General features: G+C 39.1%; 1 protein-coding gene across 5 annotated transcripts in view; it reads left to right on the top strand.

The window, feature by feature from the left end:
* PCGF3 (polycomb group ring finger 3) overlaps positions 1 to 26,769 on the top strand; it is a 69,694-nt gene extending 42,925 nt beyond the window's left edge. For 3 of the 5 annotated variants that reach the window (XM_074856202.1, XM_074856200.1, XM_074856201.1), the window contains 8 exons: positions 2,250 to 2,367; positions 8,455 to 8,551; positions 16,239 to 16,294; positions 17,256 to 17,366; positions 17,847 to 17,935; positions 19,155 to 19,292; positions 19,613 to 19,693; positions 21,435 to 26,769. In XM_074856202.1, coding sequence (XP_074712303.1) covers positions 2,259 to 2,367; positions 8,455 to 8,551; positions 16,239 to 16,294; positions 17,256 to 17,366; positions 17,847 to 17,935; positions 19,155 to 19,292; positions 19,613 to 19,693; positions 21,435 to 21,482 — 729 coding nt within the window. In that variant the 5' untranslated portion in view covers positions 2,250 to 2,258 and the 3' untranslated portion in view covers positions 21,483 to 26,769. Of the gene's footprint in view, positions 1 to 2,234; positions 2,368 to 8,454; positions 8,552 to 16,238; positions 16,295 to 17,255; positions 17,367 to 17,846; positions 17,936 to 19,154; positions 19,293 to 19,612; positions 19,700 to 21,434 lie in introns of those variants that run through there. The other 2 variants (XM_074856199.1, XM_074856203.1) reach the window with 2 other exon arrangements.
* Positions 26,770 to 27,021: the final 252 nt, after the last annotated feature.

Raw genomic sequence — 27,021 nt, 5'->3', positions numbered from 1 at the left:
AAGAGAGGGGTTTTGTGTCATTCTTGAAAGGTGTATAAAATTTTCATAAGATTGATTTGACAGGCTTGCTCTGGATATTCCAGAATGCATGTATTTTTCCATTGCCAAAAAGTGTATGATTTTGTTTCCCATTCAGTCAGTGGGGTGTGTATTACCTTTGCTATCCTCTTTTTCTCACACAATGGACTTTATTACCATTTAGTAGTATTTTTACCTTCTTCACCATATGGTTCATTCATTGTTCTCATAATATTATATCCCATCTGAACTGTTTTTTGTTAATTGCAGGTGTTTTTTCCTAGTGGCAGTGCTTGTCTCTACTGTGTGTGTAGTGGGGGAAAATGGTCATGCTTTTTCTAGAAAATAAATAATTTATTTCTTTCACTGTAATATCTTTGGCTCTTCTGCCTTATTAGAGCTTGGATTCAGTCTGTGGTGATACTGAACACATTTTTCTGAATTTCTGTCTAGGCAAGTAACTGGAATTGTATTGATATTGCCTTTTTAAGTACCCTTGTAGTTTAATTTCTCTTTTGCCAGTCATGAATTATGTTTTCCAATGTCCTGGCTTTCTTTTTAACTAGTTCCTGAACTCATCTTGAAGAGTGATGTTGAATAGCTCTTCCCCTGTGCCATAGAAATGTACTTTCTGCAGTAGCTTCTTTAACTGGAGACCACATGCACTAACTTCCAAGGATGTAATATGTGGCTGGTTTTCAGTTGGTTAGAGATAAATCTATAACATACAATTTAGAAAAGTAATTCAGTTTCCTAGCGGAGATTCTGACCTATCTTGTGTACTGCAAAACCAAGTTGTGCTTTCATTCTGCTGTAATGGCTAGTCACTAGCTTAATTAAGAAATGTCAAATACCATAAAGTTTGATTTTTGTGTCACTTACTTTTTAGCCATGAGACCTGGAAGTTGTCTTAGACATTTTTATATAGGACAATGCAGATCTTAATGGGTGGGTGTTGGATGTGCTTTTCCATAGATTATAATGGAATATAAAGTACTTTTTCAGTGCTGGTATAGTTCAGATCTGTGTGAAAGTGTGCCTTTTGGTAGTTCTTTTTGCTTAGTACCACTTCATTAAACAGAAAAAGAATATGAGAAATTAAAGATCAGACAACCTTCTTACGATATTTCTACGTAAAATTTGGGAAACATGTCACAGTTCAAATTTTGAAATATTTTCCAAAATAAGTTAGATGAAAATGAGTATTTGTAAGCCAGGGAAATAAAATCACTTTAATGGAAAACAGTGTAGGGTGGTGATTTCCGCAGTGCGGCAATCAAGTGTAATAGGTTGTAAGCCAGTTTAGCCTGTTCTATTAATTAACTTGAATGCTGTCCACTCATGGTAACAGTACAATTTTCATTTAAATATATTGTGAAAAATAAAACATAGCTATAGTTAGAAGGTAACAGTTCATTAAGGCATGGACTTTGTGTGGTGTTTTCTCTAAAAGCAATTGAGGTTGCTGCAAAAAAAAAGTTAAATGAGCTGTTTAATTTTTAATTTCTGATTTTTCTTCCTTTTAATAGTGGTTATGCCATGCCTTGCTCTGAAGAAAGAAGAATTTTCTAGCTCAAATTTCTAGTTCAAGTTTCTTAATACAACAAACTGCAACTCTGCCAATAAGACTATTTTAGTTTGTAATGTGTTCTTTAATTGATTTTAAATAAAATGGGATTTCAGAAAGTATACTTTTCAACTCTATTATTGAGACACAGCTTCAATATTATGCTTTAACCGTACTGGAACAAGGCAGACATTTAAAAGTGTGGTTAAACCGACTATGCCAAATTAGACCTTGTTATTTTGACTTTTGAATTATCAAAATGCTTTTGATTCTCAAATTTCTTTGAGTATTTTCTCTCTCCAAATTTTTGTGATTTTTTTTCCCCATTATTAACTGAATGTGATGACTTAGATCACTAGAATAATAGGGGTTCACCTTAAATCCAAGTGCCTTGGTTGGTAAAGGAATTTCTTTATAGCATGCTAGAAAGATTTTTCTATGCCATTGAAATTTTAACTTGCAAAATAGTGTGGATTTTACACTGCTTCACTTCTGTGAAGTCCTTTAAAAGTTAGTGCTATCACACGTTCATATGCATACAGTATATGGGAGCCTGAAGCTGTATGAACATATCTTCAGGGTTAATTCTAGTTAATCTTTGTTCTCAAATTATTTTTACCTGATCGCTACAGCTGTGTTACTTTATGATATGTCTTTTCTGCAGACACCAAAGATGCTAACAAGAAAGATTAAGCTTTGGGACATTAATGCCCATATAACCTGTCGTCTGTGCAGTGGATACCTGATTGATGCTACTACTGTAACAGAATGCTTACATACTTGTAAGTAGAAGTATAATTAAGTTAAAGACATTGGGTTTGGTTTTGTTTTTTTAACTTCATGTGCAACATGTTTTAATGGTTTTTAGTTGAAATTAAAAAATCCGTTGTGCATTAGCCAAAATAACTTTTCTAGACATCGCTTTTTTTAACAGGTTATTAATTTTTTTAATAAAGTAAATGAAGAGAACATTAAAGTTGTACTACACAAACTTGAAGCCATGTACAATTAGTGGTAACATATGCATTCAAGAATACAGCCTGTCTTCCTCTAAAGGAATGTGGAATGCCTAGTTCTCTCTTCTATGACAGTTGACATAGCATGTGTTCTCCACCTGGAGCCTTCCACATATCTCTTGTTCTCCTGTTCCTATGCAGAAAACAGCCATAGTTTATCAATAAAGAATAAATACATTGTATTGTACCCTAGAAATAATTTTTTGATGCAAAACATTGTGATGAAGTAGTTGTTTGTTGTTATGTTGCTTTGTGAATTTCTAGTTTCACATTGGTGAAGTATGCCCTAGAACCTTGCAAAGCCTTTTCAAAAAAACTGAAGGTGTAAGTCCATCCCAGCATCTTTGTTGTTGACATCGTGGGATATAGGAGTGCTAGGGTTCACAGTATTCTCATGGAAACCTTACATATTAGCACAGTTCCAACTAAAGATCCGGAAAGATTCCTTCTGAGCAGAAGCACCCTTATAGTCCAAAGTGCTAACTCCAAAACTATTCTTTGTCTTGAATCTGTTCTGATACACAGTTGCCTTTGCCAAGGCAGGTATCAGCTGAGGAATTAACTGTCAGTCCAGAAGCCCAGCTGTAGCAACATTAAATATCTGCTGTAGCAGCCACATCAATGCCTTTACACCTTACATTACAGGATTTTACTAGAAGTATTTTTTTCTAGCTGTGTATTCAGAATCCTTGCAATTTACCCACGTCCGTGTCACCCAGGATCTTCTATGTGTCCAGTTTCATCTGATCAGAGCTTAGAATATAATTAATTTTGTTTATATGCACTTGTATTAATCTATTAAATAATATTTGCCATGCAACTTCAAACATCCCATATTTTAAAACCCTTCTGTCACAGTATTTTACTCTTATTCTGATAAAGCTAGTATGTTGTTTGAATAGCTTAATGACTCATAATCCTAAACTTTCTTGGAAGGGAATTATTTGGTGGCAGTGACTTCATCTCTACAAAATGAAAGTCTCAGCGGAGTTAGTCTTCACCTAAAATGCCTTACAAAGGGGAAATACAGTGCTCATGATTTGTGAGAGATTACATTTTCCGTTGTATTCCATTTAGTAGTTCTGTTCATCAGCTTTGAGTTTGTTCTTGTCACACTTCCAGGTCATTTTGATTATTCTCATGTCCCTTCTGCATCTGTTTCACATCTTAATTTCCATAGTGTTCTTTTTGAAGTGTAGAGATCCTTAAGCTACACTTCTTAGTTCTGTGCCACATTCTTTACTGCAGCTATTAACAGGATTATATACAAACCTAGTATTATAATAAATTTATGTGGCTGACATGGTTCTTTAAAAAAACCCAACCAAACCCACAAAACCCCCTCACTAACATCATCTACACCATTTCTTACATTTGCTTATGGAGGAAATTTTTAGATTAATCCACAATGCTACAGCCACGGAATGCTCCTTCCTAGCTTCTGCTTCCCCCGCTCCCTGTGACTTGTCCCTCCCTTATTTTGGCTGGTTTTGTTTTCAGAATACTACTTCAGTGTGTGCCCTGTAGAATTACAGTTTTTTGAGCAGAGGCACACAGCCTTGTCTTGTTTTAAAAACTTTATACATGTTGGTGTTGTTTGTATTGTGTATGTTAATGCTAATAATATATGTTCCTGGAAAAGCACCCTTGCAAAATCTATCCTGAAAGTAACCTGCCTTTTGAGATACTGGATTCTCTGCTGAATTACACCACTTTGAAATTTTCTCTGTTTCTACTCAGAACTGCATGGTGTTCTTATCTTTTTCATTTTTTTTCTAATTTTCTGTCCTTCAGACATTCAGAGACTCTTCACTTCAGTAGTAAATGTAGCTCTTGAGTCCTTTGGTAAGAGTCATTTGGAGGACCATGGCCAGTCCTTTGGAGGGACAGGGCCAACTTCATTTTGTAAAACAGAATTCAGGGGGAAACAAGCTTTTTTGCTCTCTGCTATATCTTTAGTTTATTGGTGACAGGCAGGCCTATAAGATAAAAACGTCATTAGTAGTAACTCACTGTTAAGTCCTAGTTTACATGTGGTTTCTTGATTAGAATTCTAGGCTAGCAGATATATGCAGGTCTTGTTAAACCTTTACATTTGTAATTTGAGTTTCATTACTGTTTATGTGTGAAATCTGTCCTTTTATGTTATGAAAGGGAAATCCTCATATCTTATGAAAGGTATTGTTTTGTGGGTTCATGAGGATGGTGAAAGACCAACTGTATTTCTTCACCTAGATATAGAAATGAAAAAAGTCAAGAGGAATGAAACTGTTTAAAAAAAAAAAAAAAAGTGAGTGAGGATTAACCTTGCCTGTTCCTTTTCTAAAGAAAGTTCTCTGATGTGTTTAAGTGTACTGTAAAAGTAACCAGAAAATGTACAGCTCAGTTCAGGCCTACAATCAGCGCCCAAGTATCTGGGTAAATGGAGATTGGGGACTTTGGAAATCCCAGTTAGTGGAAAAACTCTAGTAATACTATTGTTTCAGAGCCTAGAATGATTCCCATATAGGCTGTCCCGTGCTCCTAGGACTTCCAGTTTCAGGAGAATTTATTAATCCCAACTTGACCCTGTGAAAAAAGAACCAATCTAGAAGACTGCAGCACCCTCCATAATCTATCTAATCGCATTTATTTGGAAGCTGTGCTTAGACTAATAAACCTGCCAGAACCGAAGCTGACTTGTGACGAGTTCAGTTTAGGAAGGGTTAGTGTATATCTAGTCCAAACTGGAAGATGTACTGAAATGGGATGTTGTTTTAGAAGGTATCATAGAATCATAGAATGGTATGTGTTGGAAGGGATCTTTAAATGTTGTCTAGTCCAACTCTCCTGTAATGAGGAGTAATCTTTAAGTAGGTCAGGTTGCTCAGAGCCCAGTCCAACCTGACCTTGAATATTTCCAGGGATGGAGCATCTGCTACATCTCTGGGCAACCTGTTCCAGTGTTGCACCACCCTCATTGTAAAAAATGTCTTCCTTATATCTAGTCTGAATCTACCTTTTCTTAGTTTAAAACCGTTACCCCTTGTCCTATCGCAACAGGCCCTACTGAAATGTCTGTCCCCATCTTTCTTATAAGCCCCCTTTAAGTATTGAAAGACTACAGTAAGGTCTCCCCAGAACCTTCTCTTCTCCAGGCTAAACAACCCCAACACACTCAGCCTTTCCTCATAGGAGAGGTGTTTCATCCCTCTGACCATTTTTGTGGCACTCCTCTGGACCCGCTCCAACAGGTCCATGTCTTTCCTATGCTGAGGACTCCAGAGCTAGATGTAGTACTCCATGTGGGGTCTCCAAGAGTGGAGTAGAGGGACAGAATCACCTCCCTTGACCTGCTGGCCATGCTTCTTTTGGTGCAGACCAGGATACAGTTCGCTTTCTGGGCTGGAAGCGCACATTGCTGGATCATGTCCAGATTTTCACCCACCATTACTCCAAGTCCTTCTCTGCAGGACTGCTCTCAATCCCTTCATCCCCCAGCCTGTATTGATACTAGGGGTTGCCCTGACCCAGGTGCAGGACCTTCTACTTGATCTTGCTGAACCTCATGAGGTTCACAGGGTCCCTCTTATTGAGCTTGTCTAGGTCCCTCTGAATGGCATCCCATCCCTCAGGTGTGTCAGCCACACCACTCAACTTGGTATCATCTGCAAACTTGCTGAGGTGCACTCTGTCCCACTCTGTATGTTGTTGCTGAAGATATTAAATAGTACTGGTCCCAATACCGACCCTTGAGGGACACCAGTCATCACTGTTCTCCACCTGGACATTGAGCTGTTGACCACTATTCTCTGGCTGTGACCATGCAGCCAATTCCTTGTCCACTGAATAGTCTATCCATCAAATCCATTCTCTCCAATTTAGAGAGAGGGGTGTTGTGGGGGACCGTGTTGAGGGCCTGACAGAAGTCCAGGCAGATGACATCCATAGCTCTTCCCTTGTCCACTGCTGTACTTAGTCCATTGTAGAAGGCTACTAGGTTGGTCAGGCAAGACTTGGCCTTGATGAAGCCATGCTGACTGTTTCAGAACTCCTCCCTGTTCTCCATGTGCTTTAGCATAGCTTCTAGGAGGCTCTGTTCTATGATCTTCCCAAGCACACAGGTGAGGCTGACAGGTCAGTAGTTCCCAGGATCCTCCTTTTATACCCTTTTCAAAAATGGGTGCAATGTTTCCTTCTTTCCAGTCTTGGGGGACTTCACCTGACTTCCATGACCATCATGGAGAGTGGCTTGGCAATAACATCAGCCAGTTCCCTCAGGACTCTGGGATGCATCTCCTCAGGTCCCATAGAGTTATGTATGTTCAGGTTCCTTAGGTGGTCACAAACCTGATTTTCTCTTAGTAGGAGGGACTTTGATCCCCCAGTCCCTGTCTTGAGGTCCATCCACTTGAGAGGAGTGGGGAGATTGCCAGTGAAAACAGGAAAAATACTCAAGTACTTCAGCCTTCTCCTCGTCCATTGTTACCTTGTCAGTCATGTTCATCGGGTGTGTACACTTTCTTTGGCCTTCCTTTTCTGGCTGACGTACCTATAGAAGCCCTTCTTATTCTTTGCGTTCCTTGCCAAGTTCAGCTCCAGCCACTCCTTGGCCTTCCTGACCCCATCCCTACACAACTGGGCAATGTCCCTTTACTCTTCACAGAATTCCTGTCCCTACTTCTACTGACTTGGTAAGACTGGGGTTTGGCTTCACTTTTGCAAATGGATCTATTGCTCTGGCACTCCACTGAAACAGTCTGCTGTGTGAGATCTGTACTTAGTGTGCAAAGCTATGAGGCTTGATCTAACCTCTATCAGCAACAGTACTGTCATCCTAAGCGTGTAAATGCAATGAAGAATGTAAACTTACTATGCTTCATTTGCTGATCCATAATTTTTTTATATTAACAGGTGTTTATTTAATTGTACTATCATCTTGTCTGAGAGGTTGATGGCCCTATAGTTACAGTAATTTTATGTGATAAGAATGAGTGCATTACTACCAAGATTACATGAAGTGCTGCAGTTTAAGAAAAAGCTATTTCCCACTCCCCCCCCTTTTTTTTTCCTGCATTTTTGAGTTGGAACTTCAAGTGTGTCAGGATATCATGTAGTAGTGCACAATAGAGTACTGTTTCTGGAAGGGGGTGGGGGGTAATATAAATAGTTTATTTTGAATGAAATACAGATGGTTGTATATATGCGTATGGAAACAGTTCCAAAACTATGCAGCTTTATAATGAACGACTGCTTTAGCAACTTCTACCAGGTCATTTTACAAATACTGAAGGTCTGTGCCCATGTAATTTTTTTTTTTTTTGGTGGAAGTTTAACTGTAGTGTACTTTGTGAAAGTTAGAATCTAAATAGCACCTGGATATCCATTTTTTGAAAGTTTTTTGTTCTTTTAAAAAGTATCCAACTTTGAAATAACCTTGTTGGTTGGGTTCATTTCCACTGAACTCTTTACTTTTACATGTGGCCATGGTTAAGGCAAATAGGCTTAGTATCTTAATGGCATACAGTTTCTGTAATACTATCTGTGCAAGCTGAATGGTGCAAGCAATATGATGTTGACCTGCTAGAAATTGTTGTTCTAGTAAATTCTGGAGTCGAATTCTGTGTTGTATGCTTTATTAGGAAGACTCTGGCTAGGTACAGATGCCTTAATTCTGGTGCATCACTTCCCTGTATCAAAAACATTAATGACAGATATTGGAAACTGTATTCTGCATGATTAGACATCACGCTTACATGATGTAAAAAATTAACTTTGTGAAAATTTCAGTAAGGTGCATTTCTGTGACTGTATAAAACAAACTTTATTATGCTTCTTTTATTTCTTTTTAATTATGAATGTCATTGTTATCAGTCTGTAGAAGCTGCCTAGTGAAATATTTGGAGGAAAACAACACCTGTCCGACCTGTAGAATTGTTATACATCAGAGCCACCCATTACAGTATATTGGGTAAGTATGAAAGCAGAAGTGCAGCTAAACTCACTCTAGACTGTTTCAGCCTCTTTAATGCAGCACAGCTTTTTCCTAAATTTTCTTACTTGCTTATCCAGCAACATTTAAAAGGAAGTTTGAAGGTGATTGAGGAGATACGGATCAAACTTTGCTATGAATTTGCAACTCCTTGACATCTGTTAGCTTCTTCCAGACTTGAAAGCAAGCAAAGTATGGACTTTACTGTTTAATTTCTCTGTGAGTTTTAATGGGATTTAGTCATTCCTCATTCTGTATGCTTCAGTTATAAAAGTTATGTTAATGAAACAGAATAATTAGTCTTAGTTGAACAGCGTTTTTCAGTGTCTGACAGAGTAATGAGAGAAATAACGGTCAGCTTTATTGTTCAGTTAATCTTTCAAAGGTCTGTTTAGTTCATAGGAACTGGTAAGAATATGGCAGAAAATATATTCAACCAGTAGCTTTAATCTCTAGAATGGAACAATATTGTCCTTCGTTCTGTTTTGATCCCTACACAGAGTGCTCTCGCTTTCTGGCTTAATATGAATGTGGTATTAATATGAATATGGTATTGTTCATAGTTTTCCCTCTTTTTTTTTTCCCTAAGTATTTTTGTTTTGTTTTGTTTTTCTTTTATTTTCGGAAAAGACATTGCCTTTCTTTTCCTTCAGTGCTATCCTTTCATTTTACTGAACTGTAGTAACTTTTTGTCTTGGTTTCAGCTGGGATAGAGTTAATTTTCTTCCTAGTAGCTGGTAGAGTGCTTTTGGATTTAGTATGAGCACAATATTGATAACACGCTGATGTGTTGTTGCTAAGTAGTGCTTATCCTAAATTAAGGCTTTTCAGTTTCCCACTGCCAGTGAACAGGTGTACAAGTAACTGGTAGGGATCATAGCCAGGACAGGTGACCTGAACTAGCCAAAGGGATATTCCAAACCATAGGACATCATGCTCTCAGTATATAAACCTGGGTGGAGGAGAGGGGCTCTGAAGAGGAGGATAGTAGCGGGGGACCCTTCTGAAAGTGTCAAAAACCCACGGCAAAACCGCAAGCCAAGAAGGCAGAAGCCCAGGGCAGAGGGAGAGCCTCAAGCTGTGCCCCGCCCCGAGCGGGAAGAGCAAGCTGCAAATGAGGGCAGTGGAGACTCAGAGTGGGGTGAAGACTGGAGTGATGATGCCCAATGCCCCTCACATACAAGAACTGCCCAGGGAGGTGGTGATCAGGAGCACGGCGAACAGGACGGGCAAACAGGGCATGGCGCGTCAGAAGGCTGTGGCACAGCAGTTCGCACAGACAGGGCATAGTCCCTCTCCTGGGTCTAGAGCTTATCTGAGCTAGTTGTCTTCTTGCCGTCCTCCATGAGTAAACTGAACTATGGTCTCCACTCGTGTCAAAACCACCACCAGAAAGAATGTGGCAACCCAGACAGAGCTGCCATGCAAACATGCAGCAGTTCAGGCCCCAGGCTGCAGGGAGTGCCTGAGCCTGTCAATCCTGCCAGAGGGCAGCAGTGACAGCACCTGTGTGTGCTGTGATCAGCTGGATGACCTGCTCAGCCTGGTGGAGGAACTCAAAGAAGAGGTTGAAAGATTAAGAAGTATTAGAGAGTGTGAAAGGGAAATTGATTGGTGGAGTAGCACCTTGGCACCCATGAAGCATAAGGAGCAAATGGAAGCTCCAAAAGAGGCAGGTGATCCCTCAACCTCTTGCTACCAGGCAGAAGGAGGGGGGAGACTGGAAACAGGTCCCAGCTCAGGGATGCAGGAAAATCCCCTCCTGACCTCCCTCATCTTCCATGGTACCCCTTCACAACAGATACGCGGCCCTGGAACTTTTGAATTAAGTAGAGAAGGATGAAGAAAATGCATCATACAAGGAGGAAGATGAAGGTCAACAAGGCCAGGTCGCTCTAGACCAGGTATTAAAACCAATTCTAAAAGAAAACCCAGAAGGGTCATTGCAGTGTGTGACTCCATTCTGAGGGGTGTCAAAGGCCCAATATGTAGACCAGATCCACTTCATAGGGAAGTCTGCTGCCTTCCTGGGGCCCAGGTGAAGGACCTTATGGCAAAACTCCCGGCTTTAGTGAGATCCAACGGCTACTACCCTCTCTTGATTTTTCGGGTAGGTAGCGACGATATTACCAAGAGAAGTCCTAAATCAATGAAGAGAGATTTCAGGGCCTTGGGGAAACTTAAGGAGTTGGGGGCAGAAATAGTGTTCTCCTCCATCCCTTCAGGTGCAGGGATGGATGAAGAAGATCACAGGAGAACCCAACAGATGAACTTGTGGCTCCGATACTGGGGTTACCGGCAGGGTTTTGGATTTTTCAATCACAGGTTAGTATACAGGATGCCAGACCTTTTGACATCAGGAGAGATACGACTGTCCCAGAAGGGAAAAAGGGTCTTGGGGCAGTAGTTAGCTGGGCTCATTGAGAGAGCTTTAAACTGGATTTGAAGGGGACAAAACTGGAACTCCCAGACATAAGCCCAGGATAGATTACCAGAGTTTGTGAGCTGTTGTGCCAGTGATGATCCTCACCCTACCATCTCAGTGGAGGCAAAGGATGGAGACATGCAGAACGACAAAGATGCAAGGGATACTGATGGATCAGTAACCGTGGTAACACCTGTGAAAGCTCAGGCTGGACTTAGGACCTCTAAATGCAAAAAGGTGCTGGGGACATCAGCCCATCTGAAGTGCATGTATACCAATGCACTCAGCATGGGTAACAAACAGGAGGAGCTTGAAGCCATGATGAAACAGGAAAATTATGATGTAGTGGCTATTATAAACATGGTGGGATGTTTCCCATGACTGGAGTGTGCCAGTTGATGGCTACAAGCTCTTTAGGAGAGATAGACAAGGAGGTAGTGGGATAGCGCTGTATGTTAGGGACTGTTATGATTGCTTTGAGTACAAGTGTAGTGAAGACAGGGTGGAGTGTCTTTGCGTTAGAATCAGGGGGGAGGCCAACAGGGCAGATGTTGTAGTAGGAGTCTAATATAGGCCACCCACCCAGGACAGAGAGGTGGATGAAATATTCTGTAGGCACTTAGGAGAAATCTCACAATTGCTTGCCCTTGTTCTTGTGGGAGACTTTAACTTCCCAGACATCTGCTGGAAATACAAGCAGAGCAGAACCAGTCCCGGAGATTCCTGGAATGTGTGGGAGATAACTTCCTGACACAGCTGGTGAGTGAACTGACCAGAGAAGGTGGCCTGCTGGATCTCCTCTTTGTGAACAGAGAAGGACTGGTGGATGATGTGGCGGTCGGAGGACGACTAGGGCACAGCAATCATGAAATAATAGAGTTCTCTGTTCTTAGAGAGGCCAGGAGAGGGGGCAGCAGAACTGACATCCTGGACTTCCAAAGAGCTGAATTTGACTTGTTTAGGCAACTAACTGCTTGACAGAATCCCTTGGGAGATGGTTCTGAAGGGGATAGGGGTCCAGGAAGTCTTAATGGGACAGGAGCAGGCTGTCCCCAGGTGCTGTAAGAGAAGCCAGCAACAGAGAAGACCACCCTGGCTAAACAGGGAGCTTTGGCTGCAGCTCAGGGAGAAAAGGAGAGTTTACAGCCTTTGGAAGAAGGGGCTAGGCACTCACAATGATTAGAAAGATGCTGTGAGGCCCAGCTAGAAATTACCCTGGCTTCAGCAATCAAGAACAACAAGAAATGTTTCTATAAGTATGTGAGCAACAAAAGAAAGACCAGAGAGAGCCTCCATCCCCTGCTAGACACAGGAGGAAACATGGTAAAAAGTGATGAGGAGAAGGCTGAGGTGCTTAATGCCTTCTTTGCCTCAGTTTTTAATAACAAGACTGGTTGTATTGAAGGAATCCAGCCTCCTCAGCCAGAAGACAGAGACTGGGAGAACAATCCCCCCGCAATCTAGGGGGAGACAGTCAGTGACCTACTGCATCACACAGACACACACAAGTCTATGGGACCAGACAGGATACACCCGAGGGTGCTGAAGGAGCTGGCTGGGGTGCTCACCAAGCCGCTTTCCATCATTTACCAGCAGTCCTGGCTGACCGGGGAGGTCCCGACAGATTGGAAATTGGCCAATGTGACGCCCATATATAAGAAGGGTTGGAAGGATGATCTGGGAAATTACAAGCCTGTCAGCTTGATTTCAGTGCCTGGGAAACTGATGGAGCAGCTCATCCTGAGTACCATCACACAACACGTGCGGGACAATCAGATGATCAGGCCCAGTCAGCATGGGTTTATGAAAGGCAGGTCCTGCTTGACAAACCTGATCTCCTTCTACGAGAGGCTGACCTGCTTATTGGATGGGGGAAAGGCTGTGGATGTTGTTTACCTTGACTTTAGGAAGGCCTTTGACACCATTTCCCACAGCATTCTCCTGGCAAAACTGACTGCTTGTGGCTTGGATGGGCACACACTTTGCTGGGTAAAAAACTGGCTGGATGGCCAGGCCCAAAGAGTTGTGGTGAATGGAGTTAAAGCCAGTTGGCGGCCGGTCACGAGTGGTGTCTCCCAGGGCTTGATTTAGGGGCCACTCCTGTTTAACATCTTTATTGATGACCTAGACGAGGGGATCGAGTGCACCCTCAGTAAGTTCGCAGATGACACCAAGTTGGGTGGGAGTGTTGATGTGCTCGAGGGTAGGGAGGCTCTGCAGAGAGATCTGGACAGGCTGGAGCGATGGGCTCAGGCCAACTGTAGGAGTTTCAATAAGGCCAAATGCCGGGCACTGCACTTTGGCCACAACAACCCCCAGCAGCGCTACAGGCTTGGGGAGGAGTGGCTGGAGAGCTGCCAGTCAGAGAGGGACCTGGGGGTGTTGATTGACAGCCAGCTGAACATGAGCCAGCAGTGTGCCCAGGTGGCCAAGAAGGCCAATGGTATCCTGGCTTGCATCAGAAATAGTGTGGCCAGCAGGGACAGGGAAGTGATCTTACCCCTGTACTCGGCACTGGTGAGGCCGCACCTCGATGACTGTGTTCAGTTTTGGGCCCCTCACTACAAAAAGGACATTGAATTACTCGAGCGTGTCCAGAGAAGGGCAACAAAGCTGGTGAAGGGTCTGGAGCACATGTCGTATGAGGAGCGGGTGAGGGAACTGGGGTTGTTTAGTGTGGAGAAGAGGAGGCTGAGGGGAGACCTCATCGCCCTGTACAACTACCTGAAAGGAGGTTGCAGAGAGCTGGGGATGAGTCTCTTTAACCGAGTAATAAGCGATAGGACAAGAGGTAATGGCCTCAAGTTGCGCAAGGGAAGGTTTAAACTACATATTAGGAAGCATTTCTTTACAGAACGGGTTGTTAGGTGTTGGAATGGGCTGCACAGGGAGGTGGTGGAGTCCCCATCACTGGAGGTGTTTAAGAGTAGGGTCGACATAGCACTTAGGGATATGGTGTAGTTGGTAACTGTCAATGTTAGGTTAATGGTTCAACTGGATGATCTTCAAGGTCTTTTCCAACCTAGATGATTCTGTGATTCTGTGAGTTTGTTGGGGGAGCAGATAGCTGCTCAGGCATTTGACAGTGGGGGTTGAGCAATTGCACTGTGCATCACTTGTCTTTTCTTGGGTTTTATTTTTCTCTCTCTTTTTTATATTCCTTTTCCTTACAATTATTATTATATTTTATAATTATTATTGCTACTTTTATTATATTTTGTTTTATTTAATTATTAAAATGTTCTTATCTCAACCTTTTTTTTTTTTTTGATTCTCCTCCCTTTCCCACTGGGAGGGGGGAGGAGCGAGTGAGCGACTGGGTCATGTGTAGTTGCTGGCTGGGATTAAACTATAACACTTTTGCTGATGGAAAATCTATAGTGGCAGTCTGTTTGGCCTAGCTGTTGCATATCACATAGTGTTTTGTCTGCCTTTATAAAGTATTTGCTTTTGTTTGTGGCAGTTTTCAGAGTGCCTTTCCCAGTTCTAAAAGAACTTCTGAAGCAAAGCTTATAGAAAATTAGCCTGATTTCTCTTCACTTTTACAGAAAACTGTCGATACAGACATTGCTCAAGTTGGTCCTGATTCAAGAGCCTGAAACTAGTTATGCCAGCTCTGCATCTGAAGAATAATAGTGGACACTGATAATGTGTTATATGATACACTTACAATACCCTATATAAGAGTATGCTTTGAAGGGACAAGTAGATGACAATAGACAAGAACAAATAACTGACACGACAGCACATGTGTCTTCTGTAAAGCTACAGGAATACAACAGTGCCTTGGTTCAGAAGCTTTTTTCTGTGCCAGAAGGGGCCAGGAAACAGCATCAGATTGAGAACAGCTAGAAGGGAATTTGTTACTTGTTTTTGGTCCTTGAATACACTGCAAAGGAAGTATTTTGTCTGAACTAGTTCTAAAATACTGTCCCTTCAAGACTGAAACAGCTTTTGCCCAGCCTGTTTCTGGATATATATGTATTTTAATAAAGAATTGAGTGTCAGGAGTTTTACAAAATGTCTTAGAATGTAGATTTGCACTCCTGTTCATCTCCCTTTATCTGGAAAACAGGTAAACCAAATGTGTCTCCTATTTCACATTTCTGAGTACTCTTAAATTCTCACCTCTGATTGATAGCTGATTACGTTGAAATATTTTTGGAGATGTTCCTGCAATCCATATGTGACACATGAAAGTCTCAGCCTGTGCAAATGGGATTGCTACTGGTTGAAATGAATTTAGAATTAATGATACTTTGATTCTTTTTGTAGTGCTACTTTAAAAGATTGTAATGGTTGACTGTAAATCTCTTGATTTGTCATCATTTCTATACTAGTTCACTGGTCTCCACTGCTGTGAAGTGGTCATGTCAGGTGATGAGAAGCCTGAGACTGCTCTTGCAAGCCTCTTCCCCTATTTAAGTCAGATTCAGGATTTGGTATTGCAAGCTCTCCTTGGGTAATGACCTTGCAGCAGCCAAGACAGACATTTGAAATGTTTCTGATTTTATTTATTAATTGGAATTTAGGGTAATACTTTGTTTCTTTCAGACAGTGACTTATTTTAGAGTAAAACAGAATTTTGTCAAAATGAGCTGGTAATTAAAGTTTAGAATCTCAACCAGTCCTGCTGCTCCAGTTCCAGTGGGATTATTACTTTTCATTTATTTGAGCCACACTACCTGTACAGACTTATCAACTACATAATGTTGCTAACAGTTAAAATGTTGGCTTTTCAGGGCAAAGTAAAATGTTATTGTTGTGGTCTTTTTCTCTGAACTGTTCTTTTGCATTTTTGGAGAAGCCTAGTAAAGATAACTAAGTAATCTAGAAATGTGAGAGATGAGTCTGTAAGGGTAGAGAAGCAGGCTATCCTTGATTCTTTTGTATTAAAAATTAGTTTACCTCACAGTTGTCAAAGAATTTTGAGATTATTAGTGACATACTTGCCTTGAGGCAGGAGGCTGTGTTCCATGGGACGTCATCCTCTAGATGTCCAAGACTGTTCTTCCTCAAACTTCCATTGTGTTTCTGTCTTAGCCAAGACTTTTTCATAACTTGTTTCATGTTATTGTCCTCTCTTGTGTGATATAAATACTGATTTGAGAATTGAAATGCTTCTTCGGTGAACTTAGAGATTTTACATCAGTTTAGTACTAGAGCTTTTTGAAGAGAAATGTTTTGAATCAAGATGGTTGACTTAAACTTTTGATTTTGGGATTTTTTTTTTTTTGCTAGTCATGACAGAACAATGCAAGATATTGTTTACAAACTTGTGCCAGGCCTCCAAGAAGGTAAGCTGTTGTATGACCTTTCTTATAGGTCGTTTTGCACATACTGGTTTAACACTTAAAAAAATAAGTTTCAGGTGATGAAAATGGGGAGGTAAACTGAGGAAAAATACAGTGGAAAACCGTATTTCTTCATCTGTGTCATTTCTATTGATTAGTTTAATTTCATACTTGTACTAACAGCAGTTGGGGGGTGAGGGTGTTTGGAGGGAAGATGGGATGTTTCTTTGAAAAGCAGTATTATGTAAAGCAGAATGAGAGTTCAGCTTTTAAACGTTTGGCACAGGCACACTGTAACTCATTTGTTCTTGTTGAACTGTGTACTTAAACCTGTTGTGCCAACTTTCTAAAATTCTCAGAGGTAGAATGTAATGCAGAACAATTTAGTTTCAATGATGTTTCTGCCACTGTGTGAGTCCTTTCTTAGCAGGTAACTTTCAGGCATAATCCTCTTTGCGACTGGATCTGTTCAAATACAGAAGTACTTTGTAGTAACTGCTCTGTAATTTTTTGTCTTAATGTGTGGTACAACTTTCATTTAAATAGAGTATTTTAATCCATTTAAGCTGCAAAACCAGAACATTCTCAAACATTGATAAGATTAAATAGATTATTTAAAAATTATTTCTAGTGTATTGAAAATCAGAACTATAAATAAAAGTTCAAAAACAATGGTTTGACTGAAATATTGTGGGAGGGATTCAAAATAAGGTATGTTATTTTAAATACTATCTCATTCTAATAGAAATGCTAGAATAGTAGCTATACCAATGATTTGTATTATTCTAACTCTGAAAAATAAGATGAGGAATGACTTGATACGATCACAGAGATTAGTAAATACTGACAATACCACTATTTGTTGGCAAACCTGTTTCACTGAAGAGGGAAGGGATTTGGAATAACTTCGTAAATATTGCATTAGAACTTTATTACAGGGATTAATATTTACAATTTTAAACAGCGGAAATGAAAAAGCAAAGGGAGTTTTATCACAAACTGGGCATGGAAGTTCCAGGGGACGTCAAAGGGGAGACATGTTCTACAAAACAGCACCTAGATTCCCATCGAAATGGTAAATGGTCCTTTATTTATTCTGTATTGAGCGGGTGATGGCTAGTAAGTTGATGAACAGACCTGTTGGGAGGTATGTGCCTAGTTGGTTTATTACAATCACAATCATTTTATAACACTGCACAATGCAGTGAGTGTAGGATTGTTGCTTTGTCCCTTATTTGTGCACAGAATCTTTCTTTTTAGCTGGTCATAGCATATTACTCTTAACGAAGGATGTCTCCAGAGTAGTGCCTACATGGGGACTGTGAAATTACCCAGCTTCTGGGCTGCTAGCAGTTGAACCGAAGGTTGTGCTCTGTATGTATTCCTCTCTTTGATGCATGGGAATGTTAACAGCTAGTGTTGCCTAAGCAGATAAGCACAAATCAGAAAAAGCAAGTTTATTCTATATTGCAGTCCTGAATTGTGCTGTTTTAATCATATTAGCATCACAAGCTGCTGCAGAGTGCTATCCCATATATCTGGTTTCTTATTTAAGGTGAAACTAAAACAGATGAAAATTCAAACAAAGAAACTTCAGAGGAAAAACAGGAAGAAGATAATGACTACCACCGAAGTGATGAACAGGTGAGCTCACAGGGCATGTTTTAGTTTTATCTTGTATTTTAACTTTAGTGCTTTGGTAATCTAACAGAGAAGAAAAATAACTGTTTCAAACTACTTTTTCTGTCCTCTGCTACAAACAAGATGCAGTGTTGCTCAGTGCTTTGTGTAAGCATGTATTTCATCTTTGGGTTTCAGCAGGAATGGAGAATCCAGTAAAGACATTTACATTAAAATTTGATAGTTCTCTTTGTTTATAAGTTTCCAAAGTATTTCCTTTCAAAACAAATTCAGGATATTCAGCCCCCTTTCTGAAGGAGTGTATCCCAGTGTTATTGTGATACGTTGAGCTGAATGTATAGCAATAATTATGAATAAAACCTTTTGCACTTTTACTGCCTTACTATTTATTTTATTTTAAACCTCTATACCATAAAAATAGTATGAAAGCTGGGAAGTTCACTATTAAGTTTTAAACACAAAGCATGTTTGAAAGTGAAATCTTGTTTTGGGATAAACAAACCATCCCTTTTATGTTTTCCTGTTATGTGTGTCCAGAGTAAATTACAACTTGGATTAATTTTATTTTCAATGATAATGTACGAGAACTTTGAAAGGGATTGTATGTAGTACTAGATCCAATTAGTGCACAAAGTAAATCATCACAAAGACCTTAGACCAAGTAATGAATAGCTGGATGAGAAAAGAAGTGAGAATTGAAGCATAGAAGTTAGAGACATCTTGGGGGGGGGAAATAATCTTCAGAATTTTAAAAATCTGTTATTTCATTTTTATCCTTTGTTTTTAAACTTTATCTTTTAAACGTGTTAAAATTTTGTTTTCAACTGGATTTAGCAGTTGCATTAAAAGCAAGATGTTAGAAGCAATCACTGAACATTGGCAATGGTATTCTTACTATTTATCTTACCCTAGCTTTTGACATAGGGTCCTCTTGAGCTATTGGCAGCCTGTGAATTTGGACTGGAGCAGCCTTGTTCAAGCATCAAAAATTCTTTCCTGAACTTCTTTGTCTAGATCCAGTTTGGTTGCAACAGTGCTTATCACTAAACTGACAAGATGTTAGAAATTTTTTTTTTAATAGGACTATGGACATTTCAATTTAAGGAATACTAGTACTGTACTTTTTCACATTGTTGTATTAATAAGAACTGCATATGGAATACATAATTATAACTGCAGAAAATTGTTCTGGCCAGCCCTGACTTCCTGCTTTTTCCTGAAGGTAAGCATCTGCTTGGAATGCAATAGCAGCAAATTGCGTGGATTGAAGCGAAAATGGATTCGTTGCTCAGCACAGGCAACAGTCTTGCATCTAAAGAAGTTCATTGCCAAAAAACTTAACCTCTCTTCTTTTAATGAGGTAATATTTTAATTTTTAAAAATTATTTTGCAGATATAAAAACCTTATGAAAAGTGTGGGATTGTTCCTTTGTAAAGGAATGTCTTTTATTATGATTTTACTTTCAGAAAACAGAAGCATACACTGTTTCTTGAATTATGTGTTACACAGCCATCTTCTTGTCCTTTCTTGGGTCTATACAGGACTCACCACTTAGTTTGCAGATGAATAGTTCCAGTGTCTCCAGAGAAGAAAAATGTCAAACATTTGTAGTAGTATCTGAAATACGTTGTTTCAGGTGCTGTGTCCCAATGAATTAACTGTTGTCTTTGTTTTGTCAGCTGGACATATTATGCAATGAAGAGATTCTTGGCAAGGACCACACGCTCAAGTTTGTAGTTGTTACCAGATGGAGATTTAAGGTATGACACGGTGGTTCCCAGTAAATCATGAAATGGCCAAATAAAATGTTTATAAAATAGGCATCATTTGGAACTATACTGCAGTAACTGCAAACTCTATAAAAATATACTTTAATAAATATCTAATACAGCATTCTTAAACACCAAGTATTAATTTTGTTTCCAAGAAAATGAAGGATAATGGAAATTCAGTATTAATTGCAAGGGAAAAGGGAACACTGCATCAACTGTCAAAATGTCATCAAGTCTGGCAAAGGAAGTGGAAGCCACAAGAAAGTATTATTTTTAGCTACTCCAGGTAAAACTGGTTTTAATCCACGTAGGTTGGGAAATTGATTGTTATGCAGAAAAAGCAGAAAATTTCAACACAGTCCTCTTCTGTAGCTCATGAAGGCTGGTTTACTTCTAAGGGAGAGGCAGTAATTGCAATGCTTGTCTGCCTTAGTTAAGGAAACTTGTAGCACCATTTAGTAGCCATAGAGAAGGCTGGTTAAAAATGTTTGAGTACATCTTTGACTTGCTTATTGTGGTTTCTTTAAACAACTTCCTTTATGCAACTGAATAGTAAGCAGTGGGGCATTTATTCTGAGTATTAGTTATCACATTAATAATGGCAGCTCAAGTGAAATGGGTGTAAGAATGAATTGTATGTCAGTGTATGTGTAGTTGGGGATATTTGAACTAGGAGTTAGTGTTCAAAATGGACAAGCAACACAGTCTGAGCTTACAGTGTATACTGACATAGAACCACTTGATGGCTTTGGTTGCATATCTAGCCGAAGTGCAGGTGGGAGTAGGGAAGCATTTTTCTGTCTTAGTGTAGAAAAACAATTGACCTGCATAAGAGTCAATGGTCAGTCTTTGAAATGCAGAGAGGTCACGAGTGGAATCCTACTGCAGTCTGTTTTGTATAATGTTCCTGAAGGACCTGGAAAGGGATTTGAGTAGTGCAGTAACAGTGCACTGACAACATTGTGTTTTTTTAGGATAGTGAAGACAGATTGATAACAAAGGCTTGAAGCAAGCCTTTACAGTTCTGAGTGACAGGTGATTAGTGAGCACCTTAAGTTCAATGTAGGTACATATAAAAGGATAAAAAGAAAATGTTAGGGTTTTTTATGGGGGTGGGGGAAGAGAACCAAACAAGCATCAAATTGATGTGCAAAATGATGTGTACAAGTCTACTATTCACGTTTCTCATGGAAATCTATGCAATTGTGAGTCACATGGAAAAGGGAACTGTAAACTGGCAAGTGAAAGAGGTGGGGGATGTAAAATGAAACTGGGAGGTGGAAGGTCCTGAATAAACAAGAGGAAGCAGTTCTTTACATGAGACACAGAACTCCTTGGTGCAGGATGTTGTGGGTGTTAGAAGTTTACCTATTCATAAAAAAAGCAATGGATACGTTCACAGAAGAGGAATCAAGTGAGAGCTGTTAATCCTCTTATGCTGCTTTATAGACATCTGCATTTCTCACTTGGGAATGGGTTTTGCAAGTTAAACAGACCTGATAGAACTGATCTTAAGGTGATCAGCTCCTAAGACAAAACGGAAGGGATTCTTCATCTCTTATTTGAGCACCACAGATGAAATTGCATCTTGTCTTGGTGAAATTTTGATGGGTCAGATAATTACTCCGATAGTTCATTTAAGCTTTAGTTTATGAAACAAAAGTGTTGCCTACTGAACAGATTAGTGCTGGTTTTGTTTCTTAACTTATCTGATATTTCTGTCTTGCAGAAAGCACCTCTACTGCTACATTACAGACCCAAAATGGACTTGCTGTGAGAGAACTTTATTGTCCTTCTGGACAGAGTTTTTTGCAGAGACTATCATCTGGCACCTTCTTAGTGCACCACTAATCACATGACACAAACCAGCCGAATAATTTTGGAAGACTGTAGGGCTTTCATAGAGGACTGTACTTCTGAATATTTCTTCTAGGGATGTATTACCTAGATTTCTGGACAGAAAATATTTATACTTTTTTTGTATGGAAGAAAAGTCGCAACTCAGCAGGACACTACCAGCACTAAGTTTACAGATACTGAAAACACTTCACAGTTCCATGTAGCTCAGCCTGATTTATCTCTTACAGTTACACAGAAATAAGTTAGAATGCTGTGGGGTGATTCAAAAATGATGCTTTTGACACCATTGTATTTAGTTACTTTTCACATTCTGAATCTTTAAAAACTATATTTTTGCAAAGTGTTAGTCTTATATAGTATTGCCAGATTGCATTGGCTTTATTCAAGTTATTCTGCAGAGCATTGACCATGCCTGATGATACAGTGACTGGTGATAATTTATTATGCTGCTTTGAAAACTTCTGAAAATCTGGGAAACCAGGAAGTTTGTCATTGTTGCCCAGTTATTCCTCTCCCTCACTTTGTGTTTTAGTAAAGTTTTGATACTCACCTAGGCATGTTGGTTTGGTGAGATTAATAGAAATTATTTCAGTTTATTTTAATGTGCCCTGTTATTTTACTGTGGCATAAATTTCACCACATAATGACAAATACTCAAAAGTGCTAGATTAGTGAACTTTTTAAAAAATAAACATTTCTTATGTAGTTGTAGCTTGCAGAAATCAGTTTTTAATTTGGAGAGAATTTACTCTCACTACCTATTGGAACAGTGGCTCTTGGGCAACTTTGGGTGATACTGCACAGTTTTAACTTCACTGATTAAAAATTTCTCAGATCATTATGGGCAGCTTTATACTTCCTTTACCTGTTTTCTTAGGAAACCATAGCATTTTCCTTAACGCAATTCCTAGCTGTCTTGGGGTGGAGATTATTTTAGCACCTTCTGGCCTTAACCAATAATTTTGCTTGCATCAGCCCTAATGGGTGCAAGGTAATACGCATGCTTGTATGTATGTGTGCATACGTCTGTACACTCATATAACTATATATGTTAAAGAATGCACCCTCAATAGCACTTACCAGGATTCACTGCACTTTGTAAGGCTTTTTGAAATAGTTGGCTTTTTAAAAACAGTAGTTGAAAGTGATTTCTGCAAGCTATATACAGTATAGCATATATAGTATGATTGTGAGAGTATTTGTCTGGCACAGGTGTCAAGTCACTGAAAACAGGCTATGCCATATTACTGGCAGCTGGAAACAGTTAACCTTCTAATTTTCAGAAGAGTTTTCCAGTCAGCTGAAAATGCTAGTTGCTATTCCTATTATTAAACCCTGTTATTTTTTGATAAATTGTCTTTGGATAAGAAAATAAGTTTGCCTGTAACTGCCCTTCCTCTAGCTGTGCTCTTTCACCTCTCGTGCTAGAAAGTATTACTTTTTATTCCATAACTAATACTCCATAAGCTGATACTGCAAGAAGTTTATCCAAGCATTTTGAATCCTTGTCCTCTTCTTGAGTTCTCAAAGTACCACATTCCTCAGCATGTGTCCCATAATTTCCTTCTTTGGAGTCTTCAGTCCTCGTTTCTCATCTCTGCTGCTGCAGAAGGAATGCTCCAACTTGTGTTTACCTTTGAAAACAGGGCTCTTCATTTTTAATTACAGTCACAGATGTGAATGGCAAATCGTAAAGCATGTGAGCAGAGAATGAAAGAGAGCCTACTGAACTGTGGAGATGGAAAAGAGAGCCACACAAAGGCCAAAAAGTGCTGCTGTCCTTGCAAATGAGGATGTAGGATAGCTGCATTTGAGTTAGACAGAACTCCACATTTGGGCTGCATGGCTGGGTTTGTTGGGAGGGGGGTGTGCATGCATATGAGCAATGGAATTGGAACTTGGCTGTGGTTTTGTCTTACTGTTTGTGGACTCGGATATATGTATTTTAGCTTTTTTCTGTCTGTAACATTACTTGAACTGGCAGACGAGAACAAATGAGATCATGGGTCTACCAGCTTTCTAATCTTTTCATGAAATGATGAATGAAGGTGGTACGGATGTGTTCACAAAACTGACATATTTGGCCTTTCTGGAGCTCTTTATGTGGCTATCACTGTCCTAGTGTAAATAAGGGACTGACTCTAGCTGTTGAGGCACTGAAAATATGAACAGGGCTGTTAGTGTCCACCCTCTCTGCATCCTGAGTATACAGACACTGGCTGTACCACTTGTAGACATAAAATTAAGGCTGCCAGACAGCATTCTGATTAACCACCTTAATCAGGATATATATATACACATAAAAACAAATACATGTATATATGTGAGATCTGTCTACCTCAGAGTGTGTGTGTACTGCAGAAACTTTTTGTATGACTAGATGCAGTGCTGTTAAAGTACATTGAGATTTTGGTACTTGCCCGTTTACTTGTGCAACTGAGAAATTAGTTACAAACACGCAAATTCAGAAGCCTTTTAAATCTATCTCTTGCTGTAACAATCTACAGTACAGAATATAAATTTATAAGCATCTTTAGAATCACTTGAATTTGTTATGGTGCTATCAATATATTGAAAACTCTGTTTATACCTATATGGATAAATAAATTCAAGCCAGTATTAATACCTACAGCTGGGGTTTTTGTTCATAATAGTGTGTAACTGCTTTTGCAATGTCTTTAATCTGATAAAACCTCACCAGTAAAAAGAAAAAAAACCCCAAAACCAAACACTCAGTTATTTTTCTAAATCACATGTCACAACATCTTTGCTACAGAAACTCTTTCCCTCAGGAGGGGTGTGACTGTGTCTGGACCATACGTTTATTTCCTTTAGCCTTACTAAAAGACTACAATGCATTTGAATTGAGGGAGGTCTCCTTTGGGTCAGAGCCTTGTTTCACTTCTGTGAAGCTTAAGAGACAGTGAATTTATATCAAGATTATGTTGGGTAAAGTAACCCTGATACTGTTCAGAGTTAGACTAAAATTTGGACTCAGCATAGGTACTCTTAGTGCTAGTTGTTACATGTTAGGTTTTTTGGCTTTTGTGACGATGCCATTACTGTGAAGTAGTTTTCACAATTGCTTATGCTGGTAAATAATTGCAGTAAAGAAGTATCTTATTGCATTATCCTCAGCAGCAATGAGACTGATGAATCACCCAGGCTCAGAGTCTCATGAAATATAGTTTCATTAAAAATAGAGATTTCAGATAGAATATATAATATTGAATTTAAATAAGATTTGGGGTTTTAAAGTTAAACTTTATGAAATTATTTATTCTATTTTAAACCTTCTGTCTTATTTTACCATCCAAGTATTTTTGGTTTCAGTGATCCAGCTTTATTTACGGGCATATAAAATGAAATTGTAAGATGTTTTTACAAGCTTCTTCCTTTTACATTGAGTTTGAGTAGCTTTTATTTGTATGTTTTTGTTTTGTATGGATAAAGAGCATTACTTGTGCTTTTGTGCAATAGGTTTGAAACATGCATTTTATTAGGCATATGTTTAAATTGTAAATGTAGCATCTACTTACTATTAAATTTAAAAGGAATGTAGATGGTTTTTCTCACTTGTTCAAGTGGGGTTTTATTTGGGGCTATTTGAGGAGACTGGTTTTTTTATTTCCTTTTATTTTAAGAGTGAAGTGTGGGATTTAAATTTGTGTAAGTACAAGAACTATCTGTCAGCAATATTTTGAAATAAAAGATCTTGCAAGAAACCTTAATGTGAATTGTAGAAGCAATTGGCAAGACTTGCAGCCTATCTGAAAATGTTTTGTGCCATTGTTATGTCTGGTATATTGGTGTACCATCAGACCTGGAAATATTTATTTTTATTGGTTGTGCAATAGTATACACAACACTATCACCTCTGGGGATATGGGACCATAAAAAATATCAGACTACAACTGTGCTGGTGCTATTTTTTTCCAATAGGCTATGAGCCTTTGAAAGCTTATCTGGCTCTTACTGGCTTTATAACATCGTAGGTAGTCCTAGTAGATTGAGTTTTTTCTACTGGATAATAACCATATAACTAGCCTATTTTACAGCATTATGCATCTTGCCATTGAGCTAAATATAATAGGAAAAAGCCAACCAGTCTGTACATCAGCAAGATGAATTAAGTAATTAAAATAAGTACTTAATAAGTACTTGTACAGAAGGCTTGACTGTACAGAAAAATCAAGTTGCTGTATTTCCTCAGGTAATCATTTCAGTTTGGATGTTTCACTGGAAATGTTAATGCAACCTACACTTCAGTTAGTCTGCCTACAGTTGATAACAAGGGAAAAAATTGTTCGATACACTAGAGTCTCTACATAAGATATAAATAAGTGTAACTAAGGTCTTGAGATCTGTTGCTGAAGTAAAAAGTTGCACAGAGAACAACATTAAGGAACATGGACAATGCTTCAATCTCTGCTTTAATCCAAATTTGCAATCAGTACAAATGCTTGCTGGGAACTCGTCTTGTGGCAAGTCAACAGTAATGTTTTACTGTGGAGTTATGGTTTATTTATATGCAAATTAAAGCTCTGGTCCTGCTATTTGATCCATCTTTGATCATCCTTAGAGCTTTTAGGAAATCTTTCAGAGCCACAGTGACCTGTCCAGATACTAGTGGTAGGGTAGGAACTAAATGTCCAATTCTATGAACATTTGTATTGGTAACTTTACTAATAACCTGGATGGTTCCACAGAAACCAGGGGGATCATTCATGAAAACAGTTAGGTGTGGGTGAAGGAAGAAGCCCTAATTTTTTAATACTGATATTCCAGTATTTTTTTATTTTCATTTGAAACTCAAAGCATTTGTTTAATGGAATCTTGAATTCAAGTGACTTATCTGGACAAAAGGAGAGTTTGTTCTTCTTCTGCAACAAGATTATTTTACAGTTAAGGAACAATAAGCCAGTACAACCACTAAGCCTTTATCCTTATATGTGGCATAATAAAGATTCTGGAACTGTCACAGTATAAAACCATATTTTTGGCTTAGCTTCATTTGAAAGTTTACAATTTTTTATGCTTTGCATTGCTGTGTAATTTTTGTACTATTGGTGGCTAGTTTTGTCTGAATAAGCCTTTTGGGATTATTGCTTAATGTTTTGGTTTTATGGTAGTGAAGCTTGTATCCAGTGTTTTGCCAATTAATATTATATGCTTGTTAATAAAAGCAGAGAAACTAACTGAAATACTGTCAGGCTGGAAGTTACTGTCCCATTTTTTCCCAAGAACATAAGGAACTAACCATCATAATATAGCACTGAACAAACACAGCGTGACTGACACAATGGTGGTGTGGCATTGCATTGTCATAATCAGCCTTTTACTCAAAACTAGTATGGCCCAAAGTAGAATGGCAGTATATTTGTGACAAGTGTGTGGCAAGTAACTGACAGGAAACAATATGGCTTCAGCTACAAAGAGGAAACACAGTTGTCCTG

This window comes from Strix uralensis, chromosome Z (genome assembly GCF_047716275.1).
Source record: "Strix uralensis isolate ZFMK-TIS-50842 chromosome Z, bStrUra1, whole genome shotgun sequence".
Taxonomy (NCBI): Eukaryota; Metazoa; Chordata; class Aves; order Strigiformes; family Strigidae; genus Strix; species Strix uralensis.
This window is presented reverse-complemented; position numbering and strand designations above follow the sequence as displayed.